This window comes from Artibeus jamaicensis, unplaced genomic scaffold, assembly GCF_021234435.1.
Source record: "Artibeus jamaicensis isolate MK-2021 breed Jamaican fruit bat unplaced genomic scaffold, CSHL_Jam_final contig_1539, whole genome shotgun sequence".
Lineage (NCBI taxonomy): Eukaryota > Metazoa > Chordata > Mammalia > Chiroptera > Phyllostomidae > Artibeus > Artibeus jamaicensis.
In genome coordinates this window covers 116,407-137,702 of record NW_026521299.1, presented here as the reverse complement: position 1 = coordinate 137,702, position 21,296 = coordinate 116,407, and the positions used below count along the sequence as shown (strand labels likewise).

The 21,296-nt window shown below is 45.4% G+C and overlaps 1 protein-coding gene and 1 long non-coding RNA gene across 5 annotated transcripts in view; one reads left to right on the top strand and one right to left on the bottom strand.

Annotated features, from left to right (window-relative positions):
• Positions 1-5,405, bottom strand: part of LOC119041241 (uncharacterized) — a 20,970-nt gene extending 15,565 nt beyond the window's left edge. For all 4 annotated transcript variants that reach the window (XR_008392316.1, XR_008392317.1, XR_008392318.1 and 1 more), the window contains exon 1: positions 5,268-5,405. This is a non-coding gene — a long non-coding RNA (uncharacterized LOC119041241). The remainder of the gene's footprint in view (positions 1-5,267) is intronic.
• Positions 5,142-21,296, top strand: LOC119041240 (ubiquinol-cytochrome-c reductase complex assembly factor 2). The gene is made up of 4 exons (XM_037134465.2): positions 5,142-5,315; positions 17,418-17,492; positions 18,386-18,455; positions 21,116-21,296. The coding sequence occupies exons 1-4, from the start codon at positions 5,178-5,180 to the stop codon at positions 21,241-21,243; spliced, it is 411 nt and encodes a 136-aa protein (XP_036990360.1). The 5' UTR covers positions 5,142-5,177; the 3' UTR covers positions 21,244-21,296.

Below are 21,296 nucleotides of genomic sequence, written 5' to 3'. Positions count from 1 at the left end.
TCTTGAGGCTCAGGGTCCTTGCACTCCCACTTACCCAAATCCTAACCATTCTTCAAGGCACAGTCAAATGTCATTGCCTTCAGACACCACCCCTGATCTTTCTCCCCTGTTCCCCTGAACAGCTAGAAATACCGTTTTTCTCCAAACTCCCTAGCATTCTCTAACACTTCAGTATAAGACACTGTTGCCTTTAACCTTGTGTTTTGGTTGTGTATTCACTTTCCTACTCCTGAAGGTAAGGTAACAGTCTCCTGGACAACCCTTGACAAAGTAGGTGGGGCAAGAAAAAAGAAGTTTGGAGGCAGTCAAGTGTAGTCTGCATGGGATAGTCTGGGCTAAGTGCAGGTCAGTAAAGATGCAGAGGGGGGCTAAGGCTTTCTTAAGGAAAATTTGGAAGGTGAAGGTATCTTTTGACAAGAAAAATCAGGACACCACATAATGATGCAGATAGAGATGTGTAAGTGAAAGATTGGTTTCTAAAAAAAAGGAACTTCCGATCAAGACAGTGGCATAGAGACATGGCTCGCCTCTTCACACAACCACATCAAAATTACAACTGAAATACAGAACCACGATCACTCAAGAACATGAGAAATCAAGATGAACAGAAATCTGACAACTACCAAATTAAAGAAACTACAACCACCCAGAATGGTAGGAGGGGCACAGACATGCGACAGGCTTGTCTGTCACATATGTGGTGAGTAACAATTCGGGAGGGTTATCAGGGAGTGAGGAATCCCAAACCCACACCAGGCCCCACTGCCCAGGGTTCCAGTGCCAGGAAGATAAGTCCCCACAACTTCTGGCTGCAAAAATCAGTGGGGATTGAGTCAGTGAAAGAAACTGTTGGCGCCCCAAGCAGTTCCTCTTAAAGAACCCACAGACTTACCTACTCACACTCACTCCTTCTGAGCTTCAGCACCAAAGAGCAGCTTGAAAGGCACCAGTGGCATATGAGGAGAAATGGAAGTGTCTGGCATCAAGGTGAGCAGAGACCATTGTCCATTTTCTAAACCTCCCACCACAGAGCCAGCAAGCTGGTGCCATGTCTGAGGCTCCACCAACCTGGCTAGCACTGTTTGACCTGCCTTGGAGATTCCCAGAGACTCTACCCCTCAACTTACAGGCCCACTCAAGCTGGTTTTCCGTAGGAATGGCTGGTCTTGGCTCATGCTTCACAATTTTCTAAGTCCTATCAAATGAGCAACAGCTGGCCTCAGTGAGCCTCAGGCCCAAAACTAGCAACAGCCAGCCTATATTCACAGCTTAGCTTGGCCTGGGACTCTCCAAGCCCACAGCATAAGCAGCAGTCATCTCAGACTGCTTTATAGCTCAGGCAGGGTGGCCCCGGACAAAACATAGGTGGGGGCTGACTTTGGCCTGCACCACCTGAGAAACCCCAGGGCCAGTACACTCAGTGGACAGCTCCAGACCATGTTAGAGCACCACCACCCTGCCCCTGCACAGCTGATCCTCCACGGAGGGTGGAGGCTGGTGGTAATTGGTCACAGCCAGTCCTTACAGGTAACTGGACTGGGTAAATCCCTCCCATTCACCTGCCAACAGCAACCAAGGCTCGACTACAAGAGGAGGGTGTACTCAGCCAATTCAAAGGGTGCACCTTGAGTACCCAGTTTGGGTGGTAGGGGAGGCTGAGCCACTGGACCCTACAGGACACCTACTACATTAGGCCACACAACCAAGACACAAAGTCAGAGTAGGTCTACTTAATACACAGAAACAAACACAGGAAGGCTGCCAAAATGAGGAGACAAAGAAACATGGGCCAAATGAAAGAACAATCTCCAGAAAAAGAACTGAACAAAATGGAGATAAGCAATCTATCAGATGCAGAGTTCAAAACACTGGTTTATAGGGATGCTCAAGGAACTTAGTGAGAACCTCAATAGCATAAAAAGACCCAGTGAGAAATGAAGGATACACTAATTGAGATAAAGAACAATTTACAGGGAAACAACAGTCAAGTGGATGAAAGCAAGAATCAAGTCAATGATTTGGAATATAATGAAAGAAAAAACAACCAATCAGAACAAGAAGTAAAGAGAATTTAAAAAACAAAAACAAAAACGAGGATAGTGTACGCAGCCTGTAGGACAACTTTAAGCATTCCAACATTTGCTTCATGGGGTGCCAGAAGAAGAGAAAGAGCAAGAAATTGAAAATGTTCCAAAAAATAATGAAAGAAAACTTGCCTAATTTGGTGAAGGAAGCATGACCCATGGACATAAGCAGTGGTAGGGAGATTGAGGGGGGGGGTACTGGGTGAAAAGGAACAAAAGAGACAAAATGAGGACAACTGTAAGAGCATAATCAATAAAACATAATTTTAAAAGTTTATAAAATAGACTTCCACCAAGATGGAGGCATAGGTGGAAGCACTGTGCCTTCTCACACAACCAAGTTTAAAAACAACAAAGTTTCAGCAACAAAAATGCAGTCAAAACACAGAAAATCAAACTATACTGAAGTCTGACAACAATGAACCCTTCAGCCAAACTGGTAAGAGGGGCAGAGACAGCAGCAGAGTGGGGTCGGGCAGGAAAAATCCACCGGACCCACCTAGGTGCACAACCCAGGTGTGCCAGCAGGCGTGGATGGACCCACTGAGGGCACAAGGCAGTGGACCCAATGAGGGCTGACCGTGGTCATACATTCGTGCTCAGATAAACCGGTGAAGGAGCGAGCAGTGAGACAGACCGTGCAGGCCCCAGTGGCGGGAAGCAGCAGAGGGGACCCCCATTGTCCCTCTCTGACCCCGCCCCCACATACAGCATCACAAACCAGAGACCTGGGTGGCCTCTCTCTGACCCGCCCCCACGTATAGCATCACAAACCAGCAACCTGGGTAGCCCCACCCTGGTGAACACCTCAGGTGCCTCTCCTCATACAGAACAGGCACCAACAGATCAAAACATAGCTCAAGAACAACTCAGAGTCCCAGAGCTGATAAATCTAAGCAATGAAGAAATAGCCAAACTTTCAGATGCACAGCTCAAAACACTGGTGATCAGGATGCTCACAGAACTGGTTGATTTTAGTCACAAATTAGAGGAACATATGAAGGCTAAACTAATTGAAATGAAGGGAAAGGCACAGGAAACCAATAGTAATGGAAAGGAAACTGGGACTCAAATCAAAGGAGTGGACCAGAAAGAGGGAAAAAATAACCAAACAGAAAAGAATGAAGAAACAAGAATTCAAAAAAATGGGGAGAGGCTTAGGAACCTCCAGGACATCTTTAAACGTTCCAACATCTGAATTATAGGGGTACCAGAAGGGGAAGAGGAACAGCCACACGTGGAAAACTTATTTAAACAAATAATAAAGGAGAATTTCCCCAATCTGGCAAAGGAAATAGACTTCCAGGAAATCCAGGAAGCTCAGAGAGTCCCAAAGAAGTTGGACCTAAGAAGGAAAACACCAACGCACATCATAATTACATTAGCCAAGATTAAAATGGAGGAGAGAATCCTAGAAGCAGCAAGAGATAAGGGGACAGTCACCTACAAAGGAGTTCCCATCAGACTGTCAGCTGACTTCTCAAAAGAGACCTTACAGGCAAGAAGGGGCTGGAAAGAAGTATTCCAAGTCATGAAAGGCAAGGACCTACATCCAAGATTGCTCTAGCCAGCAAAGCTTTCATTTAGAATGGAAGGACAGATAAAGTGCTTCTCAGATAAGTTCAAATTCAAGGAGTTCATCATCACCAAGCCCTTATTATATGAAATGTTAAAGGGACTTACCTAAGAAAAAGAAGATTAAAAAAGATGAACAATGAAAGAACAGCAAACTCACAGAACCACACCTAAAACACAAGCAAACTAAGAGGACAGCTAGATCAGGAGCAGAACCATAGAAATGAAGATCACATGGAGAGTTAGCAACAGGGGAGTGGGAGAAGGAGAAGGAGGGAGAAGGTACAGAAAACAAGTAGCATAGATGGTAGGTAGAAAATAGAGAGGGGGAGGGCAAGAATAGTAGGGGAAATACAGAAACTAAAGAACTTGAGACACATGGTCATAAACTAAAGGGGGGAATGGTGGGGGAGGGGGTGTGCAGGGTAGAGGAGAATGAAGGGGGAAATAGAACTGTAATGGCATAATCAATAAAATATATTTTTAAAAAAGACAACACACACAAAAAAGTTTATAAAATAATAAATAAACAAATTAAGCAAACAAGAACAGAGACAGAATCATGAATACAGAGTGTTTTGATGGTTGCCGGATGGAACGGGAGTATGGGGGAGTGGGTGAAGTGGCAAATGACCTTCCTAAGGTTACCTAAGAGGTAACTTCCCAATTAGGTGGTTACAGAATAGTCATGGGGATATAAAGTACAGCATAGGAAATGGAGTAGCCAAAGAACTTATAAGAATGACCCATGGACATGAACAATGGTGAGGGGATTGCCTGACGGAGTCAGGGGTGCTGGGTGGAGGGGGGCAAAGAGGGAAAAAAATCAGGACAACTATAATAGCATAATCAGTAAAACATAATAAATAAAAAATAAAATTCAAAAATGTTTTTCCAAATATTTTTGCCCCAGCTAGGAAACCTAAGCCTCCCAAGGTAACGTGTCTGGCTTGCGGAAGAGGCACTCATAAGGGATTTAAAAGGGCTGGGGAGACAGGAGAAGTGCACTGAAGGAGGAACCGTAGCCGAGTACCAAGTGGTAGTGACAGGTGCCCGACTATGGAGAGAGAGAATGCAGCAGGGCAGAGGGTTCGAACCACGTGTGCGCGCTATGTGGTTAAGTTCAAATAAACCTTCACCAAATATCAACCAGCATTTACATGCCAATGTATTCATTTACACAAATTACCGTACACAGTTCTCCGGAGAGAGTTTTTTTAGTCCATAGCTTGTGCAGTCATTGAAAAAGAAGTAAAGTAAAGTAAGTAAAGCTGTCCCGGGGTTTCCACGTCGGATTTGCCCTGGTTGCTTGGCAGGTTCCAGGACAACCGCGACTAAATTAACTCCCCTCAGAGACAGAGCAGCAGCGCCCCTCCTCGGGGAGCGACGGGGCGCCCACGAAGTCGCGCATGCCCACTCCTCCCTCGCCGCTCCAAGGGAAGCCTGGGAGCCTTACTGCGCAAGCGCCAAAAGCCCAGCTGACTCCTCCCTCAAGGGAGGGCAGAAGCGGGGCTCAAAATGGCGGCCGGCCGCTACCGGCGTTTTCTTAAACTCTGTGAGGAATGGCCAGTGGACGACACCAAACGGGGCCGAGACTTGGGCGCTTACCTTCGGCAGCGGGTAGCACAGGCCTTTCGGGAGGGAGAAAACACCCAGGTGACTGGACTGTGGGAACCTCCTTCGGCGGGGAGGCGGTTGGGACAACGGGGAAGGAAAAAACGAGGCAGGGCGGAGTCAGCTAGCGGGCTGGTGGCGCCGCTGATGCGCATGCGTGCACCTTCCCTCCCCGCCCGCACGTGAGTGTGGACCTCATTCTGCCCTGGGGAACTTCGTGGAGCGATGATCCTCCGTTATATTCAGTGCTCTCATCTGGCTGCACATTGGAGTTATTGGAGAAGCTTTTTAAAAACATGGCTGGCTGGACCATTCCGCCTTATTAAATCAGAATATCTGGAAGTGGTCCCTCGGCCCTAGTTTTTTAAAAAGCTCTCCAGATAATTCAAGGTCCAGCCAGGGTTGGTGGTCTACCACCATAGAGACAGTGACATTTCTAGGCTTATTTATTCCCTAACACAATCCCATTACCTCCCAGTGTTGTGCACTGACTAAGCTGATCGCTAAGAATCTCTACAGGGCCCCCGCTAAGCTTTTACATGCTCCCTAGGCCCCTGTGAGTCCATGTATCAGGTTTGGGTTCTCACCCATACCCCTGTGTGTGAGTTCAAGGCTTGATGTTCTTGTCCTCAGGTTGGTTCAGTGCTGGGATTCATTCATTCGCACATGATGTATTTTTTGAGCACCCGCCATGTTCCAGGAACTAGGCTAGGTGCTGGGGAGACAGCAGTGAATTAGACAGTTGAGATTTCACCGCATGAAGATTAAGTTCACAGACACAATAAGCAAGTAGACATACATAAGACTGTACAGGTAAGTACATTTGACCCTTGAACATTGTGGGGGTTAGGGACAAGGAAACTACCCCCAGCAGTCAAAAATCCATATAGCTTTTGGCCCCGCCCTAAAAAAACTACTACTAGTAGCTTACTGTTGCCCAGAAGCCTTACTGATAACATAACATATTTTGTCTATATGTAGCATAGATATATGTACATAGTTTTGTCTATGTTATGTATTATGTATTGTGTTCTTACAATAAAGTAAGCTAGATAAAAGAAAAAGTCATAAGAGAAAATACACTTACGGTACTGTACGTATTTATTGAAAAAAATCTGTGTATAAGTGGACCCATGCAGTTCAGACCTGTGGTTTTCAAGGGTCAGCTGTACTGTGATGGATGTAAAATAGAGTAATAAAGGGGTAATATTAGTTACGATAGGTAAGGCCATACTGAGGAGGTGACACATAGATGAAACCTAAGGAAAGAGTAGTCAACAGTGTATGTTTGGTGGGAAAGGCATTTCATGTAGTGCAAAGGTCCTGAGGCAGGAAGCCAGTTGACATGTTAGAGGACAGAAAGAAGCAATAGTGACTGGAGAGTAGTTCAGGAAATGGAGTTTGCTAAGAACTGAGGTCAGAAGAGGATAGAGGAACCAGGCACAGTTGGGTCATAGGCACTGGTTGGGAGTTAGATTTTATCATAAGGCCAGTGAAAAGCCATTCGGTGTTTTAGTCAGGGGATTGATATTTAGTCAGGGGATTGATGACCTAATTTACTCTTTAAAAATGACTACTCTGGTTGTATGTGGTGAATGGATTACAAGGGACAGGAATAAAACGAGACAAGAAAAGGCCATCATGGTAGTTCAGGCAAGAAAAGGAGATGACTTAAATGAGGTTGGCAGCACAGATGGAGTGGGCTGCATTTGGGTTGCAATGGAAAGGGTGCATCACAGAACTTGCTGATATATTGGATATGGGTAAAGAGAGGGGAACCAAGGCTAACGCCTAGGTTTTTTTGGCCTGAGCAACTAGGTGGAAGGTGGTACCATCTACTAAGATGGGAAACACTAGATGAGGAATAGGTGGGGTATGGAAAAAACATCTTGAGTTTAGTGTTAGACACGTTAAACTTGAGATGCTGATTGCACTTACTTCCAAGGGGAAATGTCAAGTATGCAGTGTGATATTTGAACCTGGGGTGCAGGCAAGAAGTCAGAGATATGAAATGTGATACATACACACACCTGAAGAAATTACTTTTGCTCAATTTAGCCATAACCTGTCAAAGCAGGAACTTGGTTTTTTGCAACTTAGCCCAGTACAGAGCCAAGCCAGCCCACTTACTGGAGCAAGAACATGCCCAGTGGCATTACTGAAACTGATCACTAAGTGGGTGGTGGGCATGGATGGAGTGTCTGGTTCAGAGCTTTGAGGGGCGGGGGTTACACTACACTGAGGGTCCTCTCAACTCTTGGTCTTCACCAGCCCAAAGCATAAAGATCTTTAAGGCAAGAATCATATCTCATCCCAACTCTGCAAACCTCTAGGGCTCTGCTCCCTGCATAGTTTTGGTGTGAGCTTCCTGAGAATAAAGATGCTTCCATTTTACCCGCCCCACATAAAAGACATTAGGTAAATGTCTGAATGAATAGACAAAAGAAATGGTTGGTTGTGGTTCATGAGACATATCATTGGAGTCTAGAGGAACTGGATGGAGGGAGTGAGGAGTGAGAAGGGAATATTTGTGCGTTCTGTGAGGTTGAGTGGTGAGAATTGATATGAGAGTTCACTGTGTAGGGAGTTGCAGGAACTACAGACAAGGGACAGAACCTGACCCTTAACCACCAAGAAGCAGACAGTTGAGCAGACACATGACTTTATCTTCTGAGAGAGGCCAACATAGGCTAGATCCTTGGGGAGTAAGAGAGTATGACATTCACCTACTAAACTGTAAATGTAAGACAAGCCAGAAAAGGAGGGTAGAGCTTTCTCTTTCAGAGTTGTCATCCTTTGTCATCACCTAGGGAGACAGTTCTGATCAATAGAAGGCCACACAGGTTTGAGTCATGACCACAGATGCAAGTCCTGACTCAGTTGATGGCTCGGTGGCCAGCTGCACAGCAGCCAATACATGCATCCCTGGTAGGGTGAACCAGTGCATCATGGTGGTAGCAGGCACATTACTCAGGACCACTGTCATAGTACATCATCCTGATGTCCTTGAGAGGACTTTGAAAGGTGGTCTGGTAGACTTTATTAAGCCAGCAGCAGGCATGAGACCCAGTTAGCTGATTAGTGTAGAGCTCCCCCTTGGTTATGCCAATTGCCAGAAAGAAAGGACTGAAGGGGAGGCAGCTCTGCTCCACAGCCTTTTTGTTCCTCTAGAGGAGGGGGGCAGGCGGCCGCATGTTACTGTCTCACATTGACAGTAACACTGCCACAGACCAGCCACGGCAGGGTCCAGGGATTCCCAAAGGTGGGTAAGGAGTTGGCGATGGGTAACAGACGACAACACACCTCAAAGGACAGTGAAGCTCTTCCATTTATTGCAATTACAAGCAAGTTTTTAATATTTTCATTTTAGGTAGTGATTAACATTTGCAGTATAGCAGGATCAGTTAAAGCAGAAAAAATCAATACAAAGGTAACCAGGAAAAATACAAGAATTTCCATAGTTTCAGTTATGTTAAACAAAAGTTGTTTGACCAGGAAAGCCATTAGTCAGACAATTTGAAATAGCTCAATGTGTACAGAGTTTGAATGTCTTATTGTTTATTCAAGGTCTTAGAATTTGGCATGGGGCAAAATGTATGCTAGACCGAGCAGAGGTTAGGAGATTTGTTATAAGGCCTTTGTGATGTCTAACTTAGCTATCTTTCTGTCCAAAATGTTTCTCTGTGTACTATGGACTCTAACTCCTTAGTAATTGTTTCTACGTGTTTAGTTTGTGGTATCTAACAAGCTTTTCCTGTTTCTTTGCCTGCTTAATTCTAATTAATATATATTCTTGTTCAAGGTAAAGGAGGGGCTGTTACTCCAACAACTTTTAGACATTCAGGAGCTATTTCATTAGAGGGGATTTTGTTCTCTTGTCAAGAAATTATTTCGTATAACTTCATTGGAATTATGCTAATCAACCTGAACCTGAAATACAAGTGTCTAACAATCCCACCACCTTTTGATCACCGAAACAAACATGTAAGGAGAAAATCCAGCCTCTGCCTTGCAGATGCATCTCAACTGTCCCGACCGTATCCCTGGGCTGTGGGTAGGGGTCTATATAGTTTTTACTTGTTTTCTTGGAAGACGCTTTGTATCTGTGGGTGAGGAACAGTTGTGGGAAAGTCTTTCTGATCTGTTCTTCCCTCAACTGTTGGCAGCACAACCTGTGTTTGCAACAATAACCTGGTTCTTTATTAATGGCCTTAACTGTTGATTTAAGAGATCTAACTTGTTTTTCTTATTTCTGGTACACCATGGTGGTCCTGATCACTTTAAGTTGCTCAAACCAGGGTAATTTATACAACTTGACGTGCTTTCCCTTATGGTTAATAATTATATTACCCTGGCTGTCGTACACCCCTGTATAAGGGAGAGGGGAATCTGTGGGGATTTTTCCATCCTTTCAGGCAGTTCTGTGGGAAATACTAATGTTTTCACCTGAACCGTCCCCTCCTCTTGGGTGATTTTCACAGGAATAAGTAAGTACAGTACAATGTCTGTATTCAGTAGAAAGAGTAAAATAATTAAAATAAAACAACCAATTGTTAACCTATTTTGGATGCCACATTCTCCTCCGGGAAGACGAATTCCTTGAACTCGAGTCGTCCATACCCGGACCTTGTCAGACAGCGTGGTTGGAAGAGGACGTGGCATAACACTGAACTCATGCTCGCACACTTTTGCTGGCATGATCTCATTTAATTTAATCCTTCATGCAGTTGAGTGAAGCAGCCATCACTATCCCCATTTTATAGGTGAGGAAACAAACTAACACAACTTACTTAGGGTCCTTTGGGAGTTACGAGGCAGGAGAAGATAAGTAGAGACAAGCCCCACTGTCTGTCCTGGCCCCATCTGGTGTGGCCTCCTTGGTGCCTGATCTTTCCTTAGCTGCCAGTCCACCTGAGTTATTTATTCTGTTAGAAAGGCCTCCTGTTCCATGAACTTGAAGCCACTCTCTTCCCCTCATTCCATGCCCAAACCTTTTTGACCATACACAGTTTGGGCAAATTATTAAACATCTCCTGTGTTTACCCACCTACGTTCTTTTGGCCCAGCCACTGTCTTCCCTGGGGAGGATGGAAAGAAAGATGGTCCTCAGGTGGGACACAGTGCCAAAAAGCAGGACTTACCAGGAAACAAGTTCGTCATTCAGATGCAAAACCAGAGTCCAAACACCACTGCCTCCATTTATTCCACCTCAGGCTGTGCTTTGGGGAGTCATGGTCCCTGCCAAACCCAACAAGAGGGAGGGGTGGTGGGAAGCAGGAACACCCCTGACACCTCTTACACCTACTGTCCTGTTGTGCAGTGATGTTCATGGGTTTTGCCCCATCTGCATACGGCTTCCTTAAGAGCACGTGTGTTCCCTACAGCACTGAGAACTTAATACAAGAACCACAATGTCGGGGAAGGTGACAAAACAACTGTCATTGTTGACTTAAGAAGAACAGGGGACTCAAGACCTTTCTGGCTGCACCTGGTGACCAGCTCCCCTCTGTGATGTCCTGTAACTGGTGCTCAGTTGCATGCTGCGCTGGGCCATGTTTGATTTTTTTATTTCGGTCCTGTCTTGTCTCAGCAATTGCCAGCTTCTCCAGGGCTGAGGCTGGGTCTTTATATCCTCCCAACAGAGCCTCCTAACAGAGCACTGTACATAGTAGGTGCTCAAGAAATACACTTTCTATTGAATTAAGGGAATTGGTTTCTATAACAAAATGAACTCATTTCAGAAGTTCATTACCAAGTCATGAAAGCCTTTTTTCATAGATCCTCCTGGACTGAATCCAGCTCTACCTTAATTAGCAAAGCAATTTACGACACCCTTTCCCAAAAGTGCTTATGGGTCCCTCTGTGTGACTAGAATAGGGGCCACTGTACCAATTGCTGTCACCACCCAAAATTCAATTTTGAAAATCCGAGTCAGTGCCTGCGGCACCAACGTAGATGTATATGCATAAAAGTTTAATAAGGAAAAGAAATTTACTGATGGCTGAGCAGGCGAAATGCAAAGGAGCAAAAGTAGAGCCATAAAGGACAGTCCGTTGAACATCTATTTTATTCACATTTAGAGAGCAGAGCTGAATTTTTCATAATGTCCCACTGCTGCATTTTTCAGACCCAGCATCGCCATTAGTCCTCAAGTGTCTGTAATCTCATTAGGTGTGAATTCAAAATCAGGTAACTTAAAGCTTGTATATAAGAACATTTCTTTAAAAAAAACATTTCTTGAAGGGCATGGTGCATTTCATCAGGAAAACTGTGTATTTCAAAATTCAGGAATGTTCGTGCCAGTGCCTGTGAATAAAGTGTAGTAAACAAGACTTTATTTTTTAAATATATTTTATTGATTATGCCATTACAGTTGTTCTATTTCCCCCCTTCATTCCCCTCCACCCTGCACACCGCCTTCCCCACCATTCACCCCATTTAGTTTATGACCACCTAGTGGTCTCAAGTTCTTTAGATTCTGTATTTCCCCTACTCTTCTTGCTCCCCCATCTATTTTCTACCTACCATCTATGCTACTTATTTTCTGTACCTTCTCCCCACTTCTCCTTCTCCCACTCCCCTGTTGCTAACCCTCCATGTGATCTTCATTTCTATGGTTCTGCTCCTGATCTAGCTGCCCTCTTAGTTTGCTTGTGTTTTAGGTGTGGTTCTTTAGGTGTGGTTCTGTGAGTTTGCTGTCCTTTCATTGTTCATCTTTTTTAATCTTCTTTTTCTTAGGTAAGTCCCTTTAACATTTCATATAATAAGGACTTGGTGATGATGAACTCCTTGAATTTGATCTTATCTGAGAAGCACTTTATCTGTCCTTCCATTCTAAATGAAAGCTTTGCTGGCTAGAGCAATCTTGGATGTAGGTCCTTGCCTTTCATGACTTGGAATACTTCTTTCCAGCCCCTTCTTGCCTGTAAGGTCTCTTTTGAGAAGTCAGCTGACAGTCTGATGGGAACTCCTTTGTAGGTGACTGTCCCCTTATCTCTTGCTGCTTCTAGGATTCTCTCCTCCATTTTAATCTTGGCTAATGTAATTATGATGTGCGTTGGTGTGTTCCTTCTTAGGTCCAACTCCTTTGGGACTCTCTGAGCTTCCTGGATTTCCTGGAAGTCTATTTCCTTTGCCAGATTGGGGAAATTCTCCTTTATTATTTGTTTAAATAAGTTTTCCACTTGTGGCTGTTCCTCTTCCCCTTCTGGGACCCCTATAATTCGGATGTTGGAACATTTAAAGATGTCCTGGAGGTTCCTAAGCCTCTCACCATTTTTTTGAATTCTTGTTTCTTCATTCTTTTCTATTTGGTCATTTTTTCCCTCTTTCTGGTCTATTCCTTTGATTTGAGTCCCAGTTTCCTTTCCATTACTATTGGTTTCCTGTGCCTTTCCCTTCATTTCAATTAGTTTAGCCTTCATATGTTCCTCTAATTTGTGACTAAAATCAACCAGTTCTGTGAGCATCCTGATCACCAGTGTTTTGAACTGTGCATCTGAAAGTTTGGCTATTTCTTCATTGCTTAGATTTATCAGCTCTGGGACTCTGAGTTGTTCTTGAGCTATGTTTTGATCTGTTGGTGCCTGTTCTGTATGAGGAGAGGCACCTGAGGTGTTCACCAGGGCGGGGCCACCCAGGTTGCTGGGTTGTGATACTGTATGTGGGGGCAGGGTCAGAGAGGGACAATGGGGGTCCCCTCTGCTGCTTCCTGCCGCTGGGGCCTGCACGGTCTGTCTCACTGCTCGCTCCTCGGCTGGTTTATCTGCGTGAGAATGTGTGACCACGGTCAGCCTTTGGCCTTGCACCCTCACTGGGTCCACCCGTTGCTACTCCATGCCTGGGATGCACCAATGGCTGCCTGCAGGCCTGGGTTGGTCCAGGGGATCTTTCCTGCCCATTCCCGCCCCGCTGCTGGCTCCGCTCCTTTTACCAGTCTGGCTGAACGGTTTGTTGTTGTTGGACGTATAGTTCAATTATCTGTGTTTTGGCTGCGTTTTTTGTTACTAAAACTTCGTTGTCTTTAAACTTGCTTGTGTGAGAAGACACAGTGTTTTCACCTGTGCCTCCATCTTGGCGGAAGTCCCAAACAAGACTTTTTAAATTGTGGGGCTCAGTCTCCTTAGGCAGCAGTGACTGGGATAGGGGTGGGTGTGGGCAGCTCTCGTCACCTCCACAGAACCACTGCCACAGCCTTCTGACCTCAAATGGGAAGTTGGGCGACGAGTTCATTTTTTGGTGATTGGTTATTTATAGGTATTTAGGTGTTCAGTTCCTTGTTTTTTTCTGGGATTGTTGATTGAGCTCCAGGCATTATGTGAAACATGTAGCACTGTCTCTTTGTTACTGAAGGAATTTTAAGAGGTTGAGGCAGCCCAAAGGGTCACTGTGTTTTGTTTTGTTTTGTTTTGTTTTGTTTTGTTTTGTTTGTCACTCAAATCCTCTGCTCTTTGCCCTTCTGGGAGAAATGCTCTGTGAGGGTGAGCCTGCCCTCTCTGCCCCTCCTTGCTCCCCTCTCACTGTCCTGCTCACACGCCCAGGGTACTGTAGGAGGTGGCTGAGCAGCCCTCTGAGAAACTAATTCTCACCATTAGAGAAGTTAGAGAAGAAGCAGGAGGGGAACTTGAATTGGCAAGATTTCTGAGGGCAAAGATCTGGTGGGAATGTGGGGTCGATGAGGAAGTGCTGTCTCCGTGGTCCAGCAGCAGGAGCCCCAGAGAGAGACGCTGGGAGGAAGGCAGGTCAGCCTTGTGATGCCTTTCCTAAGAGTGTGGTCAGAAGGTGGTAGGAGCGGGTGGTCCTGAAAAGCAGTGATCAGGTGAAAACGGGTGCAGCCAACAGCTGCTCACTTGGCAAAGATCAGAGGCCCTGCTGAACCAGCCCTGGAGTACTTGGTGACCACTGAGAGCTCTCACGGTCTGGGCTGCAGGCGTGGGCAGATATGGTGTGAGGATCAGTGACTTTCCGTCCCTTCCTCACTTTCATTTCCAACCACACCCCAGCAGTCACAGAGGCAGCAATGATCCCCTGATCGCGTCCTAACTGCTGTTCCCTGGGCTTGTGCTTGCACTGGTTCTGTGCCTAGAGAGCCCTGCTCTGTCCTAGCAACCCCCACTCATTCTCCACTGGGCCCCTGGGCAGCGTAGATGCCTCCGTGCACCCACAGCACCCTTCATTCCACCATCACCCGGATCAGCCTGAACTGCCCTCAGTTTATGAGGTAGAGGCCTGTGCTTATACAATCGTTTCCTACTAATAATAGTAACAAAACTGGTCCCTCACACTCATCAGTGTTCCCGGTCCCAAGTTCAGAGCAGCCCAGGCATTACCTCAGTTACCCTCAACTGCTCTCAGAAACAGGGGCTATTATTAACTTTTCTGTTAAAAGAAAGGGTAAGTTGGCCAATAGCTTCAAAAATATCAGTACTTGAAAGACAAAGGCCCCGGAATTGTTTGTACATGACAGATAAATGCAACAGGGGATCATGGGCCAAGAAGGGGTTTTTTGTCCTGTAAAGATTCCTACTGAGACAGAATTGGAGTATGGTTGATGGACTAGATAAAAGTGTATCAATGTGAAATTTCCTGAAGTCAGTCCTTGAATTGTGGTTATGTAAGAGAATGTCCTTGTTCTTAGGAAACATGCTGAAATCTTACAGAGCAAAGGGACTTTGAGTTTTACCTTATTCTCAAATGCATCAGGAGAAAAATATGTATATGCACATATACAGAATGATAAAACAAATGTGGCAAAATGTTTTTGAGAGTTGGGGGCAGGAGGAGATTGAGAGATTTGCCCAACATTTCAGAGCTGGTTGGTGATGATGCCAAGATTCAGACCCAGGCGATCTGATGCCACCGCTTACTCTGGGGACCAGCACACTGTAGGTCCTCAGGGCATGTCTCTGAAATTTATAAGCAAACACATCTCTACAGGTATGTAGAGAGCAAGCAACAGATTAAATGCACAATTATCTTTTAATAATCTACATAATAGTCTTTAGAACTTTGTGCTGGTGTTGTTCTCTTTTCCCATTGTGTCTTGTGCCTTCTGTTCCCTCATCTTCCACAGAAGCTCTTATGCATGCCCTGCTGAAGACATAATATTCACTCTGCTCTTCCCGAGTAGGCACTGCAAAATTCTGTCCCAGTGGGCTTTCCCTGGAAATGCAGCCTGCCTGGCAGGGACTCCAAACTCAGTCACAGTCTCAGTTTTCCATCAGTTCTTTGTTTTCATCCCTTATCCCCAATCCACTCAGATAATGTCTTTGATTATTATTCAACAAACACTGGCCACCTCCTCAGCCCATAACCCCTACTGTTCTGATGAGCTCCCAGGCTGTTCTGATGAGTGGCCTAAACCCAGGGATGGATGGATCAAGAAGAACAAAATGAACTAAATGATCTTTTTGTTTGCTGTAAAGTGGGACCCTCATTTGACTTGCACAGAGAGGCAGAAGCAGAGCTGCCTTAGTAAAACACTTAACTGATTTATTTGTGCTTTGCCTTCTTCACGAAAGGATTTATTGGGTTCGCCAAAAAGTCTGTTTAGTTTTGTCCATAAAAGACACATTTTTCATTTTCAACAATAACGTTATTGATTTCAATATTTTGAGTATGGCCATCTCCCACGTGGTATAACGTTGACCGTTCTCAGTTAATGTCTTAATTTGATTGCTATCAACTTCAACTGGTCTTCCTGACCATCCAGCAAGAAATCTCCAGCACAAAACTTCACAAACCACTTTTGACACATTCGATTGGTCACAGCACCTTCTCCATACACTGCACAAATCTTTTTTCCCATTTGAGTTGTTTTTTACACTTCTTGAAATAATAAAGCATAATATGCTGAAAATGTGTCTTTTCTTCCATCTTCAGTATTAAAATGGCTACAAAAAATTCACCAATTTGGATAAGATTTTTTTAAATGCATGCTGATATGACAGGTGTCATAATACAATCTAACAAAATTGTTTCAAATGAAGTTAAAGACAACTAAGAGCTACTGGAGTCATCTTACAGAAAAAAAACAAAATGGACTTTTTAGCCAACCCAAATAAGTTGGAAAAATGCATCATTTGAATTCTGGGAAAAAACATAAAAGAGAAAGTTTTGTTCTGGGGAGTTTTCAGAATCTTGGCTGAATAATGTAAGGGACTACAGATAAATTATAGCAAGGGCAGAGGGAAGGGCTAGAGTTTAAACTAAAAAGAGGTGTGAAGGTTGAATAACCACCTCTCATCTGTGTCTTCCCCGGAATTCCCAGCAGAGACGCTGGTGTCTTGAGCACCCAGAACATCCCCCACTTCCCCATTTCTCTTTCACACAGCCTCTGTGTTCGGGGCCTTGTCCTTTTCAGCAGGACCTAACTGAACTCTCCTGGTTCTCTTCAACTCAGTTCATCCTAACCTACGTACTTCTGCATGTTCATTCCTTGCAAATTACAAGAGCTCTCCACTTACCACAGTTGAAGGCTTAGATGATTTTTTGACTTTAATAAAAGAATATTTAATACATTCCAAAATTTAGCTCAAAAGCCCTTTTCTTTTGCTCCAACTCAGGTTCTTTTATCTGCATATTCAAGCCCTTTGCCACATGCGCTGGTCTGAAGCATAGATAATATCCCTGCCTCCTCTGCCTTGCTCATGCCAACTCCTTTGCCCGGAAGGCTGACTCCCATGTGTCCCTGAGAACCCAGCTTAGTCTCACTTTGGCCATACACTGACCATGTGCACATGGGGACACTGCCTCCTGGGAGCCCACACTGCCCCTAGCATTCTTTATGTGAGGTATGCCCTTCCGGGATTGCATTTTCACTGTGACATCTCCCCTGCTGCCCGTGTGGTGGTTCACAAGGCACAGACACGCTTAACAAATGTTTGCCAGTTGATAAGACTTCTTCTGCAGGTCAGAGACTTGAGGTGGAGCCATTACTCCAAAAAGGTGATTTCTGTTGAATAATAGTGGGGAGTTAGGGGGCTTAGGCCAAGTTTGCATCCTGTGGAGCAGAGAGGCGAGTGCTGAGCTCTTGCCCTACTTCATGTGAATGCCTTATTTTAGGAGGGTGCTTCCTGCAGGTATAGTCTGGTGTAGGAGGCGGGGCTTGTTTGCTCACTGCCATGGGGGTGCTTTGTTTTTCAGATTGCAGAGCCTGAGGCCTGCGAGCAGATGTACCAGAGTTTAGCACGAATCCATTCAAACTATTACAAACACAAGGTGAGTGGGCCACAGTCTTTTATATCCCCAGCCCTCTGACTGGAGAGGACCTATAAGAACAAGTGAAAATCTGATTATACAGTGTTTTGTAAAGACTTGTGGTTTTGCTACTTTCAAATGTAACCAGTAATTTCAACCAAGCCAACAAAGGGACCTGGTGGAGGAGGCATTTAGGTCACTTAAGTAAAAGCTATTTATAATCTTGAATAAAAGCCATGCATTATATATGCCAAATGTGTGTTTCTGGATGTATCTGACAACCAACTGCTGGATCCTAGATTTTCCCATCTACTCTGGTGGAAGTGGCATTTCCCCACAGTCTGGTGAGAAAGAAGGGGTGAGTGGGGAAAACAGAACAAATTCCATGGAATGAAGTTTATCCTAGGCTTAAAAAGTGTGTTCAGTAATTACCCAAGTACACAGGGTGGGGCCAAAGTGGGTTTACAGTTGTGAGTATGCAAAAGAGTTTATTCTTGCATGATTATTAATTGTTATATTCTATATGAACAACTGTAAACCTACTTTGGCCCCACCCTGTACATGGCTAAATGCTTATCCTACATGGAAAAGGATTTCTTCTGAATCCTCACAACTCACATGTGGTTCCACAGCAGCGGTGGGGCATTGCCTAGGAGCTGGCTAGAAATGAGTCCTGGGCCCACCCATCCTGAGTCACAGTCTACCATTTCCCCAGAAGGATTCCCATGCATGTTTAAGTTGGGGCTGCCTGCCGCTCTCTGACCCCCAGGTGGCGCTGCTCTTCTCCTGCAGGGCCTCTTGTCTCAACACTAGAGGTCCAGGCAATGTGGACCGAGCAGGCTTCTGGTTGCAGGTGGTGCTGCAGAACTAATCCTCTCTCCTCCCTTCTCTTCCTGTCTGCCCCACGTGACCAGTACCCTCGCCCCAGAGACACCAGCTTCAGTGGCCTGTCGTTGGAGGAGTACAAACTGATTCTTTCCACAGGTATTGAAAGCACAGCTCTCCTTTTTGGTTGGTTTGCAAATGATTCTTTGAGTGGCCATAGGGAATTGTTTAATAAGACAGATATGCTAGATGGACAGTCTTGTGGAATAGCCCAGAGGAAATTCTTTGCCCATAGAATATGGAGGTGGTCAAAGGCATTATTTGAAAAAAGAAAACCGATTTTTAGAGCTTTTAAATTCAAGACTGGGCAGCAGGAAATGGGAATAGGTATTTGCCAAATGGAAATAGTTTAAATCAGGCTGCAAGGAAAATAATTTTATTTTTATGATCCTGAGGGGGCTTTATAAATAGTGAAGGTTTTAATTAAAATAAAAAGCTATTCAATAAACATGTATGGGGGTATCCACTAAGAGTTATCTGACCCAGGGGATGTAGTCTGTGGGTTAGAAGTGGGTTTAACTAGGTATGTTTGGGAGTCATTGATAAACCATGATTAAACCAGAAAGGAAATACCCTGCCTAGCCCATCCCCTCTTTACAAGACCAGTGCTCTAACCCCTGAGCTATGGAGCCCCCACCCGTTCTTTACTTCCCATCTCCACTGTCACTGATGAGGGGAGCCTGGGTTGAAGTAGGCAGGTTCTAGGAAATTACTATTTTTATTGCCAAGGATATCATATACAAAAGTAGGCTAACCTTTTCTGAGAGGGCATGGCCCTGAAACATCCGCCTTCTGGAGGTACTCTAGAAATTTCTCTTTCTTATTCCTCTGGCAGCCCTCAACACTACATTTTAGGGTTTTGGCCTTCCAGAAAACTCCTACCCGCTGAGCAGACGCACACCTGGTGGTATAACCTGCTGTCTTGTCACCTGATCCTATTTTCATTATAGTACCTGGAAAACTGGATAAAGATATGTTTGTCCTGCAGGATCACTTTATTGTCAATTTTTAAAAAATTCATACACATATATAAATGTATTCCTATGTCCCTTGGCCCATGAAATTACCAGTATTGATGCAGTGTCATTTTGAGGACCCAAGAGTTTGAGCAAAGTTTGAACTTGAAATGAGAATGGAAATAAGTTCTGGAGGGAAGTCTCTGAGTAGGGAGGGATCGGGCCACAGTGCAGGAGACGAGCTGTAGACCCCCAGCCCCCGGCCGGTGCCACCGCTTGTTCTGGCCTGGAGATTGGCTCCAGGAAACTTGCTGACAATTAGTCTTCACAACAGGCCTCGTATTTCTGTTGTGACCGTGTGGAGTAAGCTTACCAAATGTTTCCTCTGACAAGCCAGGAAAACACCTGGCAGTGTGTGTAGTGAGAGGATTTGAGGCCTGGGGAGTGGCCTTGGTCTGGGTTCTAGGTGTGACCATCCTGGACTTGGGGTCACTGGAGGCTAAAAAGGCCTCGTGGCTTGTTACGTAGTCAGGGGTCCGTCCCTCAGCATCCCGCTTTGTGCCCACAGTGGAATCTGGCCTGTGGGAAGTCCCAGGGTGGGACGCTGGGCTCCTGGCTGAGGGAGGGCATGTGTCTTAATTTAGTCAGGCTACTAACAGTCATGTTAATAAATGGCAAGTCACCTTTTTGTTCAGAAAAGCTATTCCCTTTCTTGAGAAGTTCTTTTAACATAAAAATCCAGGCTATGAAATTTAGACATTATGGGAAAATCTAAATTTAATATACAGGTAAAATTAGATGTAGAATTTTACCCCTGGAGAGCTTTAGACCAGTGGTTCTTGACTGGGGGCATGTCCCAAGGGACATGTGGCAATGTCTGCACACATTTTCAGCTGGGAGTGGGGTTGGGGTTCTGCTGCCGACATCTAGTGGGTAGAGGCCAAGATGCTGCCAAACATCCTATAGTCCCACAGCAAAGAATCATCTGATCCCAGATGTCAGTGGTACCACGACGGAGAAACCCAGCTTTGGGTCCGTGTGTGCACACGTGCTTAGTCAGACAAGGGCCCCACCGCCTTTCACGAGCCCCCTGCTGCCTTCATAGCTATGAAGATGGCCACCTTTTCTTGAGTGTAGGCCAGGTGCCAGGCAAGCTACCTCCATGATTTCCTTTAATCCCTACAACTTTTGAGGCAGGTATTTTTATCTCTGCCTTGCCGGTGAGGAACCTGAGGCTCAGTGGGTAATGTGTTCCAGAGGACCCAGTCAGGAAATGATAGGGGGGGTAATGGCTTAGGTCCGTCCCCTTCCCTGGTGCCTGTTCAACTCCAGAGGATGTGGTGGACCCACACCACCCAGGTTCAAGTCCCAGCTCTACCACTTCCTAGCTGTGTGACCTGAGCAACTTACTTAACCGTCCCTGTGCCTCAGTCTCTGTGTCTGAACAATGCAGACAGTAAGGCATGTGTGGCATAGGCCATGCCTGGAGAGTTGCACAGCTGACAGCAGTGCGTTTCTTTGCCCACGCATGGGGAGCTGACAGAGGGTGCAGCTTAGACGCGGACGGCGTGAGGGCGCCGTGTGCCGAGTGCAGTTCTGGTGTGCACGTGCTCAGTCCGTGCTGCCCGTTACATTTCCCTGTGGCCCATCGGATTTGCTTTTCAGAAGCTGGTCCACACTTCCCTTTTTCAGGGGTACACTGTGTGAAAGACAAAGCATGCTCGTGCGGAGGCCTGTGGGGCCGACATGCGTAATCTGTTCTGAGACTCAGCCTCTTTTCTGTTTGGGCTTACCCTTTTGCAGACACCCTGGGAGAGTTCAAGGAAATGAATAAAGGCATGTGGAAGAAACTACAGGAGAAGTTCGCCCCCAGGAGTCCTGAGGAGAAGCACAAGGCCTGGGCGCAGGTTTTATCTCGCCAGCGAACCTAAGCACGGAGTCTTGTACGTTGTCATCATAAATAAAACTGCCCTGGTTCCCCTCA

Bases quoted from the DNA above. Each gene is read 5' to 3' on its own strand.
- LOC119041240 (XM_037134465.2), top strand. From the start codon at position 5,178: ATGGCGGCCGGCCGCTACCGGCGTTTTCTTAAACTCTGTGAGGAATGG. The intron at 17,493-18,385 runs GTGAGTGGGCCA...CCACGTGACCAG, and splicing joins CAAACTATTACAAACACAAG to TACCCTCGCCCCAGAGACAC. The intron at 18,456-21,115 runs GTATTGAAAGCA...ACCCTTTTGCAG, and splicing joins CAAACTGATTCTTTCCACAG to ACACCCTGGGAGAGTTCAAG.